Source organism: Sapajus apella, unplaced genomic scaffold (genome assembly GCF_009761245.1).
Source record: "Sapajus apella isolate SASKATOON/1434 unplaced genomic scaffold, GSC_monkey_1.0 scaffold1, whole genome shotgun sequence".
NCBI lineage: Eukaryota > Metazoa > Chordata > Mammalia > Primates > Cebidae > Sapajus > Sapajus apella.
The window spans coordinates 64,831,755-64,852,617 of record NW_022436941.1 but is presented as its reverse complement, the minus strand read 5'-3'; the positions used below and the strand labels follow the sequence as shown (position 1 = coordinate 64,852,617).

The 20,863-nt window shown below is 34.5% G+C and overlaps 1 protein-coding gene across 2 annotated transcripts in view; it reads right to left on the bottom strand.

Moving 5' to 3' along the window:
- Nucleotides 1–20,863, bottom strand: part of ANKRD31 (ankyrin repeat domain 31) — a 188,232-nt gene that overhangs the window by 111,002 nt on the left and 56,367 nt on the right. Inside the window, exons 5-10 of one of the 2 annotated variants that reach the window (XM_032278213.1) lie at nt 18,824–18,900; nt 14,247–14,290; nt 10,448–11,017; nt 7,820–8,100; nt 7,190–7,296; nt 3,952–4,107 (exon numbers count right to left, since the gene is read on the bottom strand). In XM_032278213.1, coding sequence (XP_032134104.1) covers nt 3,952–4,107; nt 7,190–7,296; nt 7,820–8,100; nt 10,448–11,017; nt 14,247–14,290; nt 18,824–18,900 — 1,235 coding nt within the window. The remainder of the gene's footprint in view (nt 1–3,951; nt 4,108–7,189; nt 7,297–7,819; nt 8,101–10,447; nt 11,018–14,246; nt 14,291–18,823; nt 18,901–20,863) is intronic. The other variant, XM_032278203.1, reaches the window with a different exon arrangement.

The following is a 20,863-nucleotide window of genomic DNA, read 5'->3' as shown; positions in this document are numbered from 1 at the left end:
AAATGCCAATGACATTTGTCATGGGAGTAAAAAACAAAACCCTAAAATTTGTATAGAACCACAAAAGACCCCCAAACAGCCAAAGCAAAATTGAGCAAAAAATTTTTAAAAACCCAAGCTGGAGGAATCATATTACCTTGCTTCAAAATACACTACAAAGCTCTATTAATAAAGAGAGCATCGTATTGACATAAAAATAGACACATAGACCAATATAAAGAATACAAAGCCCTGACATAAATCTACACATCTACAGCCAAATGCTTTTCAACAAAGGTGTCAAAAATACACACTGGGGAAAAGACAGTCTCTTCAATGAATAGTGCTGGAAAAATTGGATATCCACATGCAGAAGAATATAACTGTATCCTTATTTTCAACATATACAAAATTCAACTCAAAGTGAACTGAAACAAACAAATAATTCCATTTAAAAATGAGTAAAAGACTAACAGGTATATGAAAAAAAATGCTCAACATTGTTGACTACCAGGGAAAGGCAAATCAAAACCACAATGAGATATCACATCATTCCAGTCAGAATGGCTATCAATAAAAAGACAAAAGATAAGTATTGATGAGGATGTGGAGAAAAGAGAACCTTTATGCACTTTTGATGGGAATGTAAATTAGTACAGGCATTATGAAAAACAATACGGAGATTTCTCAAAAAATTAAAAATAGAACTACCATAACCAGCAATCCTACTACTGGGTATATATCTAAAGGAAATGAAATCAATGTCAAAGAGATATCTGCATTCCCATGCTCACTGTAGCACTATTCAAAACAGCCAAGATATGGACTCCACCTAAGTGTCCATCAACAGAGGAATGGATAAAGCAAATGTGGTATATGTATACAATGGAATATTATTCAGCCATAAAATTATAAATAAAAGAATAAAATTATTTCATTTGCAATAACATGGAAAAACTTGGAGAACATCATGTTAAGTGAAATAAGCCAGACACAGAAAGATATATACTGCATGTCCTTGCTTATATGCAGAATCTAAAAAGTTGATTCTAAGAAACAGTGAACAAAATAGTGGTTACTACAGACTGGAGAGAGTTAGGATAGGAGGGGGAAAATCAGGAAGAGACAGTCAATGGATACAAAGTAGCAATTAGAAATGAAGAATAAGTGCTGGTGTCCTATTGTACAGTTGGTTGACTAGAGTTAGCAAAGAGGTATTGTATTGCATGTCTCAAAATAGATAGAAGAGGGGATTTTTTTCATGTTCCTACCATAAAGAAATGATACATGTTTAAGGTGTTGAATATGCTAATTACTCTGCTTTGATCATTACACAATGTATACATGTATTAAAAAATCACACTGTTCCCCATAAATATGTATAATTATTATTATATGTAATAATTATAGTTATTATGTTTAATGGATGATACATAATAATGTATCCATTAAACATAATAACAGATCCATTAAAAGTAAAAAATAAATAGTGCCCAATTCCAGAAAAAAAATGAATGCTACCTGAAATGAGACTTAAGCAAGGATGACCCAGAAAGGAAGAATTAACAGTTTCAGGGTTGAAAGAAGTTCCCAGTGTCAATAAAACCAGAAAGAGCTGTATTCTGCAGAGAACGCCACTGCAAACCACAGAAATCACTACAGATTACAGAAAGAATCAAATGTAACAAAGAATTTTCCTTCCCCCGAGGATCATGCCTTTTGCATTGTAAAACTACCCCTCCAAAATAAAGATGGAACACATTTTACAACAGATCTTTTATTACCTCCCAAACTTTTAAAAAAAAAGAATTAACTATCTTAGAGGAAATCTCTTTTAAAATTGAATAATAATCATAATTTTTTTTAAAGAGAACATAATTTAAAGCATTTTAAAAAAAGGTTTAAGATTACAATAAAATTTGTTATATGCTCTAATGTAGCCATTGTCAACACTCACAGAAGTATAAAGTGCACTCCTTTCTACAGTACATAGTCCTAAACAATTTTGTCTTTCACGTTTTAAGTTATCTATTTCTTGCTTTGTTATTGACTTAAACTTCAGGCTATTATTAATTTCCTGGCCTGGGCCAATCTTTCTTTTCAGTTCTAATGTGTTACAGGTATAGGAATCAGATAGAATTCTGCATAAAATAAAGCTCAAGGCATTGATTTCAGAGGGTTTTGGCAAAAAATTTAAAATGTGATCTATTTTGAGTATTCAGAGTTTTTTTTAGCCTACTTAATGGCTGTCACCTTTGTTTTTGGATAATGAATTACTGCTCTTTCTGAGCTCCCTGCATTGGTTTTTTTAATCAAAGACAAAAATATCATAAAACGTAAATGAGGACTTATAAAATTCAAAATATTATATATAAAAGACAATTGGTCCATTATGACATTTTGTTCATTTTTCACAGGGCAGTGGGTCTATTTGTTTTAGTGTACCACAAAATAAGTATACTTAAATCTTACTATTAGAGATTATTAATTTTTTTGTTTTCACAGCATCTGGTACATAGAAGGCATACTGTAAACACTCACTATATTGAACTGACATGTTAAAGGTCATACAGCTCTTGCCAGTCCTTGACCTTAAGAGTGACTGAGAGAGAGAGAGAGAGAGAGAGAGAGAGAGAGAGAGAGAGAGAAAGAGTGTGTGTGTGTGTGTTTCGGAGGTGAAATGATGGTTGTATTTTAAACAAACATTGTAGATGATTCTGTTGAAAATGGAAACACTGTGGAAACACTGCCCTCTGTAATTCTGTGGGATGTGGTAGCCAGAAATAAATATAGAGCTAAGCTGCAAAGTAAGAAGGAAAAGTAGAGAACAAGAGAGTTCAAAATGCATGGAAAATATGATAAAGAACTCGTGAAGGTCACAGAAGTGCATGGGACAATGAGGAAAAGGTATATATTAACTGGCAGAAGACAAGAAGGAAACAGCCACTGAGAATGTTAACACTGGCACAGAAATAAAAAGGTTAATAAAAAGATATGTTACGGATGCTTGGGAAATCCATAAAGTCAAAATTAGCTACATGTAGGGCTACTCTTTAACTCAATGGGCAGGACAAAGAATACCAACAGAAAGAACCACGTACCTCTTGCAATCAAGAGAATAAGTGCTGTAGCTAGCAAATAAGGATTTAAGCTATGACCTGGGTATGACATTTAAAATAATATCCTGTTAAAATCCTGATTACAGGGTAAACCCAGGCCTTGCTGAGGTAAAGTACTGAGAGTGCACTTGTAACCACCTGCTCATCCATGGATTTTACTCTGCCATCTCTGTGCACTATAAGACTCTGCACTGTTTCTAAACTGAGCAAGTAATAGGAAAAGTATGGACATCCAAAGGCACCATCCAGGCTCTCCCAGTATTGTTCAGTGTATTAAGTACTTAAGTACCTTTAAGGAATCACTCCTCTCCAGGAGAACATGTCACATTCTACCTACAGGGAAGATGGTACCAGTGACCCAGCCTTGCAGAAATACTGCTCTTTCTGAGCTCCCTGTCCCAACCTCTGTTCTTCATACTGCATTATTTCCATTTCCCTGGCCACTGCTCCTACTGTACATCTACGATTTCATCATGAATTTTCCCCTGTAGTTCAGTGCATCATCAGCTTCTTCCAGTGTTTGACATCATTTCTCCTTCATTCAAGGCTGAGTCTCATAGTAATAATGACCATGCAAAGCCAGCCCCAGGTACCTTCTGGATGCCACTGCACATGACCTACCTGGCATAATCTTTGAAGGAGAAACATAATGTTCTTCTCTTCCCACCCAGTCTTCTCACCCTGCCCTCTTCTCTGAAAGATAATGGTGATGAGCTACTTAAATGGGAAAATGACCTGAAAGCCTTCTGTTTGGAACTTACCTTAGGCTCACTTTGCTATACTTTCCTAAGAGTGATTCAGCTGAAACTGCAAACCACTCTTAAGATAACTGTGGGCGGTAACCCTAACTTACCAGCATAACTTGGCTGATTAACATTTCCACCTTGTTTTATATAATGACGAACAAGATCAGCATCATCATGCAGAGCAGCCTGATATACTAAGTTCTCTCCAAAAATGTTTCTCCGGTTAATGCTAGCAAGAAGTATTTTTTTCACCTTCATTTTTTCTGAAATGAGGGAATGAACAAAAGAAAAAAATCATTATTTGAATATAAAAAGGAATACAGATTACAAACCACAGATTTCAAACTACAAACTTCACGAACATAGGTAACAGGATTAACTCAGACAACAGTCTAGAAGTGAAGTATATTATGAGACTATTCATCCATTAACCCAACTATATACAAATAGGAAAAAGAGACAAATGTCACTAATTTAAAAATATTTGAAGTAAACTATAAATCATGATAAACAGTATATGTTCATTGAAAACCCATGAAGGGTGCATATATGAGAAGACTAACAGATTATCTTCTTAAAAGTTCTGGTGAAAAGGATTATCTAAACCTAGAATAATATATTATCAATTTAATAAAATGTTATATTAACAAATGTCTTATAAGACCAAGAGGAGAGGAGAAAAATTTCATAAGCATATATGATAAAAAAAATAATAATCCCAGCGAGACTGGAAAAGGGAATGCAAAATTTTCTTTCTTTGCTAAAAGTAGATTCATGAAATTAAGCAGAGAACCATAGCCTTGATTTTTGCAATCATTTTTATTTAATAAGCCAGAAATGCACGATTAAAATACCTTTCCAGATAATGTATACCAAGTATCAGTTCTCCACTGTGCCTCCTAAAATACAGAAGCTCCTCATTCATATGCTCCAAATCCTGTCAATTTGGATGGCAATACTTATTTGGATTTTCTGAATTTCAGAATAGCTTGATGATAGCTTTTCCAATTTTTATCTAGCTAACCTGCCTCATCCTAAAACCTTACAAAGGTAACAGTACCGCGGCAGCTTTCTTTTTTTTTTTTTTTTTTTAGACGGGGTTTCACCATGTTGGTCAGGCTGGTCTTGAACTCCCGACCTCAGGCGATCCGCCCGCCTTGGCTTGGATTACAGGAGTCAGCCATCACACCCGGCCTGCAGCAGCTTTCTTTATGGACTACATATCAATTGCCTTGCCTTTTGACTCCCTTGATTCAGCCCCACTGTAAAACAAACAAAACTCTGAACTTTGAGTCTGCCTTCTTGTATACCAGACTACAGAGCGTTATTTTCCCACTAGACAAACTGTATGCTTACCATAATCAGAGCAGTCTTTACTTCCAAATCTGTCTGTGCCAGTTGCACTAGTTATAATTATATAATTATCTGACATGTAAAAAGGGGTACTTATTTAATGTATCAATTCAATATACTTGAGGACAAGAATATACCCATGAAACCATCACTACCATCAAGGCCATAACATATACCTCCTGTTCTTTATCCTTACTATTTCATAAAAGCTTTTTGCATACTAATACAAATGATGCTAATATTTCTTGGCTATTTGATATTTGATTCTTCTTTAGGGTATATTTCTATACAATTTTTAAATGTATGTAGTTAATTCTATCATTCTTTAAAAGAATCTTACCATTCTTTTAAATGTATGTAGTTAATTTTATGATTTTAAACTCAGAAACCAAGAGGGTTTAAAAACACTTTTTCCACACCAAGGTAACAGCAAGATTCACTTATGTTTTCTTCTATAACTTTTATTTTTTGTTTAAATATTTGATCAATCTGAAATTAAAGTTAGTGTAAGGAATGTTATAGGGATCCAATTTTGTGTTTTTCACTATTTATTGCTTAGTCTTTCTTTTCACCACAATTTGAGATGCCATCTATATTACATATCTGTCCCACATCTCACTGTAGCTGGCATCTACATCTAAACTCTATTCTGTTTCATTGATTTATCTGTCTACTCCTGCTTCGGTGTCAAATGACTTTAATTTCTGTAGCTTTCTAACGTTCTCTCATATTATGGAGAACAAGGTCCTGCCACTCTAACTTTCTGCTTTTATTTTTCAGAATTTTCTTGGCTAGTCTTTCATATTCACTTTTCTAGGTGATATTTAATATTACTTTAAAATTTTCTCATAGCTGCTCTCTATCCCTGTAGAAGCAATACAAAATAAAATTTAAAAATTAGCAAATAAATAAAAATCTGTTTTTGATGAGATCTCATGCATTTATAGTACAATTTAGGGAGAACCTTCTTACAATCCTGAATCTTTCTAGTCTAAAACAGAGTTCTTATTTCCATTTATTCAAGCATTTTTTATGTACCTCAGTAGAATTTTTAAATTCTCTTCTCATAAGGATGATACATTTCTTATTGGTTATAAAAGTATTTTCTTTTTTGTGACAATAAGTGAGATAATCTCTTATATTTTCTAACAAGTTAACACATACATATACATGAAAGGCATTAATGTTTGGCTCCAGCTTATTGCATTTTTAAAACTTTTGAAATAATTTCAGACTTACAGAAAAGTTGTAAAAATAGAACAAATCACTCACCCTTTGTTAACATTTTGCCACTGACTTTAAATCATTCTTTCTTCCTGTTTATATATAGATACATATGCTATCCAGATACATGTATACATAAAAAGTAACTTTTATACATCATGCCTTTTTCCTCACTAAATGTATATTTCTAAGGACAAAGATGTATGCTTATATAACCACAGTATTATCAAATTCAGAAAACTTACCTCTGATTCAATATTATTTTTTTTATCTACAATCCACATTTCAGTTTTGCCAATTGTTCTACTATCTATTATTTTTTAAACAGTGTTTCTAGATTCTCTTATTGCTTCTGAGAATTTTTTAGTTCAATCTTTTGGATATTACAGGAACACAGAAATGAGGTCTAAGAATAATAACAGTTGTGCCTTGTCCTTTCCTTTATTCCTCCTGATATGATTTTTCATAGCCATATCCTAGGTTAGTCACACATGTAAATTTTAAAAGAGGTATGTAACTACTCTCTCCAAAGTAGATTTATAGAAAAAAACACTAACCTATGAGTCCGAAGTTCAAGATCAATTCTCAATTATGCTACTAATGAGCTGTATGATGCTGGGAAAAATCTTTAATCTATCTGAACTTCAGTTTCGTCATTAGTAAAATTAAAACGTTGAGAAAGATAATCTCTGAATCCTTTCTACCAAATTTCTGTTTCTGTAAATTACTCACTTAAACAAATAGAAAAATACTCAAAATAAGCACCACCTTTTCTTCTTGAAAATTGGTTTTTCCTGATCGGTTGTCCACTCTTGAACCTGGCTGAATGCATATTCTTCCCTTTACCATCAGTCATTAAAGCTGGATCCTGCAGTCTTGAAAAACAATGTATTTTTTAAAAAGGCTGTAGTGGTTTCTACAAACATTCACAGAGAATTATACCAAATTTTGACTATAATTTTAAAACTCCAGGGTATTTTACTGAGCTGTTCTCAAGTGGTATGGCAGTTTTAAATATGGAGATGGTTCCTGCAGGTAATTCTGCAGCAGGCATGCCAGTCATCATGGCTTCTAGCCTTCTCTTTGCACTATCTATGGGTTTTTTCTTCTTTAGGATTAGTCATCTACAGGTGTAAATATTCTGAATCTCCTGCTCTTCGCTCCCCAAGTTGGCATGACACTATCCACTCTATTCACCCTTTAAAGAAAAACACGCAGGCTCTTTGCCTTGCTTGCTGTGTGGCACTGATCAAAAACTGCAAAATAAAAAAAGCAAGAACATAAAAAATAAAGCTCTTTACCCTGTATTAACTGTATACTGACCCTAATGCCCCCAAGCATATGATTATCTACAATGTCTATAGCATACCTGGAGATAGACATAATTTCATAGCATACCTGAAATTCTGAGTTGAAGACTTATTATCTGTTACGTCCTCACAGCCAAGGATTTTTGGTAAAATTTTTTCTGGCATCTTATATATATGATCTGAGTACTTTGCATCTTGGCTTATTTTCAGTTTTTCTAGTCTGGATGATCTCCTTAACACACATGCAGTTTCCTGGTCAGAGCTATTTGTCACTGAATTTGAATTTCTATTATTACTTAGTGGCTCACAAGAAGTGATATTTTGATGAGCCAAAGTTTGCAATCCAGATGGATTTGGGTCTTGCAGAGTCTGTAAATATGTAAATACACCCACAAACAATTACAATACTGCAAAAAAATTAAAACTATAAGAAGTTAAATTTTGTCTTGACCTTTGATTAAATCAAAATGCCTCTTACAGTATGCGAGTACAAGAATTCACAGACATAAACATAATGAAAGATTTTATAATAATTAATGTAATAAAGGACAATGCAGATTTAAAAGCTTAAGAGTATAAGTAAAAATGATTTGATCAATATTTATCTTGAAAATTCAAGGGCAAAGCTATGGTCACTCTGGGAGCTTTAATTTTGCAAGAAATCGGGAATATAGAATGATGAGAGATCCACAAAAGCATTACAAATGTCACACTAGGCTAGATCAGTGGTCCATTCAGCCTAGGGTTTTGTTATCTGATAGCAGCAGTAAGTGATATTTTGTGGAACAAGATAGTACATTACCTCCATTACACTGATTTTAAAAGGTTAACACTATATTAGGGATTGTTCTAACTTTCCCTTAATAATTCATTATAGATTTCACTTCCATAAGCATATGTATTCTTTATACATATCATCTAAACCTTTCTTTAGTTTACTTACATATCCATCTTGCAAAGCTTCTCAAGGTAACAAGTTGCACATTTTTATTATAGCTGAGTATTTCATTTGATCTGGTCTAAGTAAGTCTCCTTTCTACTTACGAGGGTTTCTTTTTTCTTTCCTATGAAGACTTGCTAAATTCATATTCACTTTATTAGTACCAATCATAATTTCCTACACTTTACTCATATTCCCTCTTTTTGTATTAGAACACTGGAATGTATAATCTTCATGCCCTATCTCCATAATTAGTTTCTCTTTTTCTGGATTTTAAAATATCCTATGTCAGCTTTGAGATTTGTTAACCAAACTTCATGCAGTCTTATTCCAGGTACGTGTGCTGCAACACAAGCTCAGCATTTTGTCATATAAATCTTCACAAGGATATTCACAGAAACATAATCAGAAGACAAAAAGAAAAGAAAGAAAACAATCAAAATGACCATCATTAGTGAATTAGTTAAATAAATTACAATATATTCACACAGTGGAATACTATTCAGCAAGTTAAAAGATTTAAGTAGTGCTATGTTTGCTGACATTGAAAGATAAACAAGATACATTATTAAATTTAAAAAATAAGTTGCAAGGCATTACATATAATATAATCTCATTAGTATAAAATGAATTAATACAGAATATGATAGAAATAATTGGAGACAGATACACCAAACTGTTAACAGTAATTATCTCTAATGAGTGAAACTGTGGAGGATTTTTGTTACTGTATTATTATGTCATTCTGTAAGGTTTAAAATTTGTTTTATAATGAGGGTGCATTATTATTATAATCAGGAAGAAAAAATAAAGATTATGTTTAAAAACAAAGAAACTGTCGGCCGGGCGCGGTGGCTCAAGCCTGTAATCCCAGCACTTTGGGAGGCTGAGGTGGGCGGATCACGAGGTCAGGAGATTGAGACCATCTGGCTAACATGTTGAAACCCTGTCTCTACTAAAAATTACAAAAAATTAGCTGGGTGTGGTGGCACACACCTGTAGTCCCAGCTACTTGGGAGGCTGAGGCAGGAGAATTGCTTGAACCCGGGAGGCGGAGGTTGCAGTGAGCTGAGATCGTGCCACTGCACTCTAGCTTGGCGCCTGGCAACAGAGCAAGACTCTGTCTCAAATTAAAAAAAAGAAAAAAAAGAAACTGTCAATATGACAAAGGGACTTTGTCAGTGATAGGCCACTTCAGGGCTCCAGGCATAATACCACAAGAATTATAAACTCCAAGAGCTATGCCACCTGACAGTATTCGCAGACATAGAAGGCAAAATTCTGCTTATGCTAGGCATATTTTTTCCCTCCCCTAGCATCCCAACTGCATATATTCTATGTCAAAATGCAAATTAATGTGGGGTATCCCATCACTACTCTGCACCCAAGTAGACATAGTGATTTTTCTGAGCTAACAAAGAAAATTTTAGTAAATAATTCTTTCCTTCCTACATATAAGCAATCTAATGATACATCTTCTCAGGCCTCTTGGGAAAAATTCTGTCTACTTTAACTTCCTAACTCCTCAGAAACTCTACCCCAGGAACTTCTAAAAAGATCACTCTATTTCCAAGTCACAAAGTATCCTCTGGGTGTTGATATTTGTGTAGATTTGATTTTAACACAATGAAAACCTCTTGAAGTTTACTATAAAAGGCAAAATCATAGAATCATATTTTCAGCTACTTGCTGCACTGAAAGATGCTTATCCTACAGCTCAGCTAACTTGGAACCATGTTCAAATGGTGGAGTAGAACAAAGAAATTCAAAATTCACCTCTGCTATTTGTGTACAGTCTTCATTGGTCTGAGACATATTGAACTCCACTTCTAAACATTCATTTCTAGCACTGAGACTGCTGCCTCCCTCTTTTCTATGACAGATGGTTTCCACCTTGGCTTCTGACAATGTGTTCAGGGCTTCTAATAATTCAGCTGGCAATACATCATCCTTCACATTTTCTTGTAAATCTCTGTGACATGACGTCCATGCATTCAAATGTATTGATATGGAACTCAGAGAGTCACTCAATGGGTTCATCAATTCTTTAGGATCAAAATCACTTACTAATTCAAACAGTCTTTCTTCCTGGGCGCTTTCTGGTGATGTAAGTAACCTTTCTAAGGCAGACACAAAGGTTTCAAGTGAGCTTTCTTCATCCTTAGTTTCTTCAGAAGTCACGGTCAATGTGACTTCCTTTCTAGGCTCAAAAAGTGTATTTGGTTCTGCTAAGATCTTCTCTGGCTCTATTAATGATGTCTCCTTTATAGCAACGGTATCAGATACTGTAATAGCAGTGCCTGAGAGAAGGCTAACTTCAGGAGAATATCTGCCTTCACTTAGTTCCTGTGTATTACAAATAGAAATTACATCATTACAGCATATACAATAAAGTATTTAAAATAAAAACTTTATAGTTTATCTTGTTTGTTAAGTTACCCTCAAAATTTATTACCAACTTTCCTTCCCTTGCATAAATAAAGAAAATTTTATTGCTTTCCTATACCAAATCACTAATTACTGAATACATGGTTAAACATTTAATAATAGACCAATAGTAAAATTGGCTGGACTATAACTATAATGGCAAATTATTCATCTAAGTTTAAATTATCTGTGCTAACAGAAGAAGCAGAGATGGCATTGATGGTTAAATTAACCGATCTCAAAGCTTCATAGCAATTAATGGTTATAAAATTCTTTCTTGCAAAAATTTCCTATTTGGTTTATAAAAATTATTAACAAAAAATAAAATTTTATCTTCTTTTTATTCCCCTACCTTTGTATGAATAACTAAATGTGGAGTAAACAGGCCAAAGGACAAGAGGTCAGAGGGAAAAGGTAGAAAAATGAGGGTACAGTTCTATATAAATATTATAAGCCCTAGCTATAAATTAATGGCTCTGAGTTGTGGTTATGGTAAACAAACAAAAAACACAAAACATTTCTAAATGACTATTATTTCTCCAAGACATGACCTTAATAGGTTATACCTGTTCTCACAATATTTCTAACACTCAAAATATTGTTAGAATCCCTCTTTTGAAATTGCTTTCAGAATGAGTTTATTAGCCATTCAAGAAAATAATGTGCTTTAAAGGCGCTGAAAAATTTTTAAACACTAAATACTTTTTATTGGCCTTAAATAACAGAATGGGTTTCAATGACTAGCTTTTTCCAAACAATCAAATCCACCATACCTTTGACAGGATGTGCTGTAATTTGTAAGCCTTCTAATATTCTGATCTAATATGAGTGAGAGAAGCAAAACCACTTTATTCTTCCTCCTGTCCTTTTCTACCTGCCACCTTTATCTACTCTGCATATATTAATACCATACAGCACTTAAGAATGCTAACTATAATTTTCTCAGAAAGATCAAAGGAATCTGGAATAAATTCAAGAACCAGATCCTACTTACTCTTTAAGTCTCAGTTCAAGGCCTCACACCTATTCGAAGTCCGTATGACTACTAAATTCAAAGCACCAGGTGAAATAAAGTATATACGTTGGGATCTGTCTTAAAAGAATTTATTTCTAACTTAAGATTCAAGACATAAATACCTAAGATATTAAATAGAAGACAAATAATGTCATAGAACACTTACTAAATCAAATGAATGGCATAAACTAGTGTATATCAAACAGTTCCATTTATAACCTCAGAATTGTCCAAACTGGCCCTACTTTGTTGGTAACAGAATGTCAAGTCATCTTGAAGGTATAACAGAGCCAAAACTGTAAGTCATGTAGCACAGTCAGAACCTTGAACCAAGAAGACTGAGAAATGACTCCCTATCCCCCTAAACCAAAAAGACAGAAATAACTGGAACCTGACCACTGGAAGTCTTTCTGAAGCAGAAGTTTGCTCGCTGGGAAGATTTGGAGCTAAAACCTGCCTAAATATACCTTACCATAAATGGTCAAATTTGAAGCCTTCTAATCATACTCTGCAAGCCAACATTCCTAAATCCTTTCCCTTGCCTTCTGACCCCTAAAAACTTGTTCCAGACCCAAAATAGAAGAGACAAATTTGAGCTGCCTCTCCTGTCTCCTTGCTGGCCTGTCTCACAATAAAGCCTTCCCCGCCCCCCCCTCAAAAGTCAGTGCCATAGCATTGGCTTTTATGCACATCAGGCAGCAGGCCCATTTGCTTGATAAATACAAAGGCTAGTGTCTTGCAGAAATGAGATTTCTGGGGAAGAAAAAAATGGAGGCAGCGGAGGGCTTTCGTGATTGTGTGAAAAATACTTGGTTAAGCAAAGTTAAACAAGTTACTTTACAACAGGACTTTCCAAACCATGTGCATTGGGGAACTTTAGGACACAGTGTTCTCCAAACATTTTTGTCTAAAAACATCCTTTTCCTCAGAAGGTCTATTAATATCATAGAGTATAAGTGATTTGGAAATAATGATATAGTCAGTAAATAATGAATACTAGAGAGGGAGCAATTACTTTGGTCAAGATCACCAGAGTTATCTGAAATAGATCCACAGAAAAAAAGGTAGTTGAGCCAGAAATTACAGATTTGTGAAGGAGTCAAACAATGGAGGAATACACATTTACTGAGCACCAACTAGGTGCCAGACACCATGAACCATCATTGCTCGGTCCTTACAATACCTATAAAACAGCTATTGCTGTCCCTATCTTGCAGATATAAACGGTTATCCTTGGAACCTAGACCTTTCTGGTTTCCAAATTTTATGTTATTTTTCATCTTCTGCCTTCTGATTTGAGCAAAAGCATGAAGGCAGGAATGTGTAAGGTCCAGCTGAGATAAGGTAAGGTACAGAGACAACTCTGGGCAAGATGCTGAGACCCAGTATTACAAAAAAATTAAAAGAAAAAAATTAGCTGGGCATGGCAGTATAGGCCTGTAGTCCCAGCTAGCTACTTGGGAGTCTGAGGTGAGAGGATCTCTTGAGCCCAGGAGTTCAAGATGGCAGTGAACTATGATCGCACAACTGCACTCCAGCCTGGGCAACAAAGCGAGACTTTATCTCTAAACAAGCAAACAAAACAAATAAAAGGTATGGGTATCCTGGGCTGGCCTAGGGAGGTCCTTGATTGCCCAGTATCCCTAAGAAAACCGTAAGTTCATTGCGAGCAGAGCCAGTCCTATGGTCCTCTGATTCTCCATAGCTCCAAGTACGAAGCAAATCCAAAGCAGGCACTTGATACTTATTAGCAACTGGAGGATGAGAAAATAGAATTTAGCACAAAATATTAAAGGAACTAGAGTAACAGACAAACCAACAGAAGGAACTTTGCTACAGTATCTCAGGAACTAGCTTGATAACAAGTTATATATTTCTACTCTAGATAAAGAATAAGAGACTTACAGTACTAGATAAGAAATGCAGATCAAGAAAATGCTTTTTTTTTAGCAATAAGGAAAAATAAATATGGAACAGGTGATTAGACAAGAAAAGATTTCTATCTACTGAAACAGTTTAGTCATATTCCTGCCTAAGGGAGGGTCTAAATGAGCTTGATACCTTAATACACATTATTCTTTTAAAAATTTAAATCCACAATCTACATAGTTAATTTCTGTTATACAGACCAACCTTTTCCATGTGTGGCAAAACTTCAGGACTTTCAGGTTCAGGCCCTAGAAAAGAACAATACCTTTAAATCCAGGTTTATGAAAGCACTAAAAACATACCTTCTCAGTTGGCATTTCATAATCATATAACTTAAACTCCCTCAGTCAACTGACACATCAAATATTTCATTAATACTAATATTACATAAATTTATTGATATAAAATATTATTTTGGAAATGAAGTTACAGAATTTTTCCATTTCTTAAAAAGTATTTTATATGGATCCAAAAGATAATTCCAAATAGTTATTCCCGGCCCATTCTACTTTCATCATCAAGCCGCAAGTATTCTGGCCAGACGCAGTGGCTCATGCCTGTAATCCCAGCATTTGGGAGGCTGAGGTTGGCAGATTACTTGAGGTCAGGAGTTCAAGATCAGCCTGGCTAACATGGTGAAACCCCGTCTCTACTAAAAATACAAAAATTAGCTGGGCGTGATGACTAAAAATCCTTGCAGAGCTGCACAGTCTACATAATAATAATAATAAACCTGTGTTTTCCCCTCACTTCACCTTCGCAATTTGATGATCAGCTAGGAGGACTAAAATCATGGCATATTACTTGTTCACAGGATGAGAAGCAAAAAGTCATAAGAATAATTTCCTATCCTTGGTTTAGAATTCTTCATGACAAGAAGTGATGACATATTTCATTATGTGTATCTTACTTAACATTTTGCATCTCTAGTTGCTTAAAATGTTAATATTAATGAAAGAAACATTTTAAAACAATAGCTGTATCTTCAACTATCTTTGCAAGGAGGGGTTTTTTAAATAAAATTTCATATCCTTGGGGGATTAGAATTCAAAAACAGAAAAACAGATTTCACTCTTCCTCCTTTTCTGAATTGTAAAGAAACAACTCCCACAGACATTTTCTCCCATGTTGTCTTTAACAACTTCATCTTCAAAACTATAAAACAAAAAACAAAATATAATTCTAAGGTCCCCAACCATGTGAATGGGACCTCTCTGGCCAAGGGCATTCCAAAGTTGGTTTAGGCCTGGAAGGGAAGAAAGGGTCAGACATGCCTCCTTATACCCTCCTCCGTTTTGGAATTCAGGAGAAGCCAACCAGCATTAACATCAACACAGACCTTAAGTCTGTTAAGAAACATTTACAGCTATTCCGTCTGAACCCTGCCACCTGGAAGCTTCATCTGCGTGATAAAACTTTAGTCTCCACAACCCTTTATCATCACAATCCAGAGATTCCTTTCTATTGATTCCAGGTCTTTAGATAATAACTCTTTCAATCAACTGCCAACCACAAAATCTTTGAATTTACCTATAAACTGAAAGTCCCCCTCCCCACCTTGCTTCTGGTTGTCCCACCTTTCCAGACAGAACCAATATACGTCTTCGTCCTACACAAATTGATTGATGTCTCATGTCTCCCTAAAATGTATAAAACTAGCTGTGCCCTGACCATCTAGGGCACATGTTCTCAGAGTTTCCTGAAGGTTGTGTCACAGGCCATGGTCACTCATATTTGGGTCATAATAAAATTCTTCAAATATTTTACAGAGTTTGACTCTTATCATTGACAAAATGATTATTCTTTCATGCCAATAGTTGCTACTTTAAAAGCTTAATGAATAAAATATTTTATAGTAATTTAATTACTGTATTAAAAATAAACACATTTAGGGAATTACCTTTTCTAACCAAAAATTTTACTTAAAAGTTTTTACAAATACATAAAGAATTCTTGAATTCCTGTCTATCCTTTAATAAATCATTTAACAAATCATTAAATAATAAATTTTCAAATTTTCTACTTGTCACTTTAGAGAGGCAAAATGTAATGGTATACATGAGAAATAATTCTAAAGTGTTAAATTCAAAGAAAATGGCCATAGAGGCCTGGTTGAACTTATACACAAAATTTAACTTATACACAGGCATTTTAAGGCCAAAGCTATTATATTTGCTTAAGATAGTTGGCTTACCTTTATCTTTGTACAATTTGGTTAGACTTTACCCTTTGAATTGGGACAGAGGTCTGTATTAGAACACAGTCAGCTATAAAAGCTAACAATTTAATAATTTACTTTATGTGATTTAACTTATAGTCTGGAATTATAATAGAATGAGCTTCTTGTTCTGAAGACTCTGAAAGAAGTAAAGGCAAGAGGGAGCTGCAATGAAGTGCCAGAATGGAAGAGAACTACCAGTTCTATGGCTCTCTAGTCACAGCAGCTTTAGGGCAGCAAGAAACATACAAAGCAATAACCCTGGTACATGTGGCACTATTTTTTCATTTTTTAGAGATGGGGATCTTGTTTTGTCGCCCAGGCTATAATAAGGCACCACAATCATAGCTCACTGCCACCTCAAATTCCTGGGCCCAAAAGAGCTTCCCAACTACATCTTGTAAAAAGTGCTAAATATGTTTTTACTAAATTTGGACGGTATTTTTGGTATAGTCTGAATTATATTAGGCCATTTGATATTTATTAAACTTTTAAAAATCACAAAGTCTTTTATATTTAAAGAGGAACATTAATTACCACTTGTACTTACATTAGTTTAATGGTCAATTTATTAAACTTCTGTATCTAAGTCATGAAAACTTGAAATTACTATTTAACATTTAAACACTGCTAACAAACTTAAATTTCCTTAAACAATTTAATCTAAACATTTGACATAACTTTTTACCACTTCAAATATACAAAAGACTACTGCTCTTAAACTAATTCTAAAATAACAGGATCACTGGTGTAATTCATTCTTCTTTATTTCTGTATTTCTATATTTTTTATTATACCCTCTTAAGATTAAAGTATTACTTACTCTGATATCTTCCCCGAGTTACAGACTACCTGATTTTTTGTTGGGGTATGAGACTATTTCTCTCAAGATGATTTCAACCTGAGTAACCAATTATCTGGCTTTACTTATAAATAAATGCCTTAAACTTCATAAATTTTATTTTTTGTAATATAATGGTTTGGCCCAGAATGCTTTAAGTTTTACTTGGTCAGTGTTACAAAAGCTTTTGTCTTGTCATTTATTATGTACTGATCTATTATGCAGTGTTATTAGAAACTTATACTTGCCATTTAGTATCTTTCTTTTTTGAGGTAGGGTCTCCCTCTATTGCCCAGGCTGGAAACATGGCTCACTACAGCCTCAATCTCCTCGGCTCCTGGGCTCAAGCTATCCTGCTGCCTCAGCCTGCTAAGTAGGTGAGAGTATATGCATGCGCTACCATACCTGGATTTTATTTTTTGTGTGGTTATGGGGATCTTCCTGTGTTTCCCAGGCTGGTCACGAACTCTTAGGCTCAAGCAATCATCCTGGCTGAGCTTCCCAAAGTGCTGGGATTACAGGTGTGAGCCAACACACTCAGCCCATTAAAACTCTTAAACATCCTGTTATAGTTGCTTTTCTTTTTGTATTGAGACAATCTTTTGTACACGCTTAACATTTTTTGAGTATCATTATAAACTCATAGTCTTTTCACAAACTTATTTCCATGAACTCTAAATTACTGGGTTTTTATCCCTACTTAATTTATCAGTTTGGCCCGTTTATCACAGTTTGGCCACAGCATCATTGAGCTAACCATTTATTCTTGCAGCACCAGCCCCAGACATCCTTGAAGGCATCCTTGCTTTTCAGCAATAATTGTATATTCAGACTCATCTTGATATTGTCATGCTCCAAAATGGATCAGCTACCCTTTAAGAATTCCTGGTTTATTTGGCACTCCCACCCTTAGCACTCATATACCTGGTATATAGCAGTCTTAATACGTATTTGTTAAAGAATAAACAACATTAAAGACCAAACTCTAGACACTAAAAGTACATGTAAGAGCTGGTAGTGAGCAAAAGTGGTACTGCTTTGCTGCTGTAGCAACAGAGCAAGGGAAGACAGGGCTTTTTAAATTTATCTTTCCAAAATGTTATTATGTCCTTATGTCCTTTTCTTATAAGGTTTCATTGGACACTATAAATATTTGCTACACTGTGACACAAAATACCTGACATTCACTCTGGAGGAATTGTTGGCAGACACCTCAAAGAAATAGAGAGCTATCCTCTAATACAGCTCAAACCAAGGCAAAACTGGCCTGTGTGACTACCAGTCAGGAAAGACATGAAATTCTTATTTAAAATGTTATGAACATAGCAAACAAATTTTGTTTTCAAATTTCAGTCCCTAAATCACATTTGGAATAGCAGGTACTAACTGCACCTGAGCTTCTACTCCCATAGGTAACTCTATGAAGCATGATCCAAGTCAATAGCAACACTGATTTCATATTTATGAATGTACAGTAAGCCAGGCTCAGTAGAGCATGCCTGTAGTCCCAACTACTCGGGAGGCTAAGGCAGGATAATTTGCCTGAGCCCAGGAGGCCAAAGTTACATAGCAAGACCCATCTCTACCAAAAAAATATATATAGAGAGAGAGATATATATATGGTTGACCAGTCTAGTTGTAAATAAATTTATATCTAACTAAGCCTTATAATTTTAGGCAAAGACTAATTTCCTTCATATGACTCTACCCATGAAAACATACCTTCAATATTTTGGTGGTTCGATGAAAGTCCAGACTGGGGAAATGACCCAATGAACATTGAACAATTTTTTCTAGTCCTAAAAAAATCAATTAATTAATAAAAATTAATTTTAAAACGAAAGAAAAAACAGTGTGTCCCATTCAAATACAATTTCATTTTTCTTTTTCACTTAAAGGGCTTTCCAGATAGAATAATTTTTTTGCTACATCATTCTAACTATTTTTACAATTATTATCAATTTGTTAACATTGACATTTCAAGTAACTGGAAAAATGAAGGAGAGAGCTGAGAAAACAATGGATGAACCTAGGAGTGTATACAAGCTAAACTACATTTAGGTCTAAAAGTGACTTTGGAGGTGACTCTCTGCCAAATAGGATTAGGAATGTCAGGGAGAAAATGGTCCTGAAACATGTAGTTTGTATATCTACATCATCAAATACACTGACAGTTTGTCATTACAGTTTTAAATGTAAGCTACAATCATTAATGATAAATTTCTCCAGGCATTATTTATCATTCTTGTATTTTACAGCAAGCAAAAAAAAAAGTAGGGAATACAGAAGCGAAGATGTTAAAAGCAAAGTAAGGGTCATGCCTAATCTGCAATTTTGATCATCTGCCCTGTGATAATTAAAAGTTGATTAAAGAAAGGCAATCTGCTAACTATATTTTTTCTCAACCTAATTTACTGCATCAATGTAATCAAGATACCTTCCTTTAAAAAAAAAAAAGCCTTGTTTCAGCTGTTTTAAGAGCAGTTTTTAATGCAGCAGGTACAGCTACTCGAGTCCTATGGAAAAGTAATAAATTAAGCATTCTCTCCTGTACAAAAACAGAAGTGATCAATATAAGCTGTCTTCAAAATAAAAATAAAACTATTTCTGTAGAATAATTTTTGAAGCAAATAGAAAAGAATGCTGTTTTTTTTTCCCTAAAGTGTGATTCTTTAAAAAACAAGCTGATTGAAAACAAAATAAAACCACAGTTTGAGTTAACCACAGAATTTTTCCCTTAATTGCAAAAGCGTATTTAAGATGTAAGTCTGAAAATAGGGAAAGCTTCATCTAAATTATTACAAATAGTTATTTATGTTAGGTAAGACTACAAACAACCTAAATGTCCAGTAGTAGAGGAATAATTAAATGAATTACAGTAAAGTCAGTAATACAATAAAGTATTATAAGGTCATTAAAATTCACATTTTTAAATTAATGACATGAGAAAATAACTTTGATAAACTATTACTTAAAATTTAAAAACAGGATACAAAACTATCTGCAGGATGATCCCAATTGAACAAAAACAAAAATATAAATAAAGCCTAAAGCAAAATGTACCAAAATGTTAACAATGGTTCTCTGGCAGTGAGAATATGGATGCAATCAATATTAGTCTTCCTTAGTCTTTTTTCCATTTCTCTAAGTGAACTTATAATGTTGGTAGTTAGGGCAAAGGGTTATTTTACAACAACAGCAGTTTTCAATTTTTTTTTTTTTTTTTTTTTGAGACGGAGTTTCGCTCTTGTTACCCAGGCTGGAGTGCAATGGCGCGATATCGGCTCGCCGCAACCTCCGCCTCCTGGGTTCAGGCAATTCTCCTGCCTCAGCCTCCCGAGTAGCTGGGACTACAGGCACGCGCCACCATGCCCAGCTAATTTTTTGTATTTTAGTAGAGACGGGGTTTCACCATGTTGACCAGGATGGTCTCGATCTCTTGACCTCGTGATCGACCCGCCTCGGCCTCCCAAAGTGCTGGGATTACAGGCGTGAGCCACCGCGCCTGGCCCAAATTTTTTTATTTTCAGATTCCTTTATACTCTCAAAAATTATTGGTGGCTTATACTTATTTATATTTACATGTTAGAAACAAAAATGAAGAACAAAATTAAATATTTATTAATTTTTAAATGACAGGAATAATCCAGGAACATATTAATATATTTTTATGAAAAAGTATTATCTTTTCCAAAATGAAAAAAATTAGTGAGAAAAGTTGCAATGTTTCACTTTTTAGAAAATCTCTTCAACGTGTGGCTT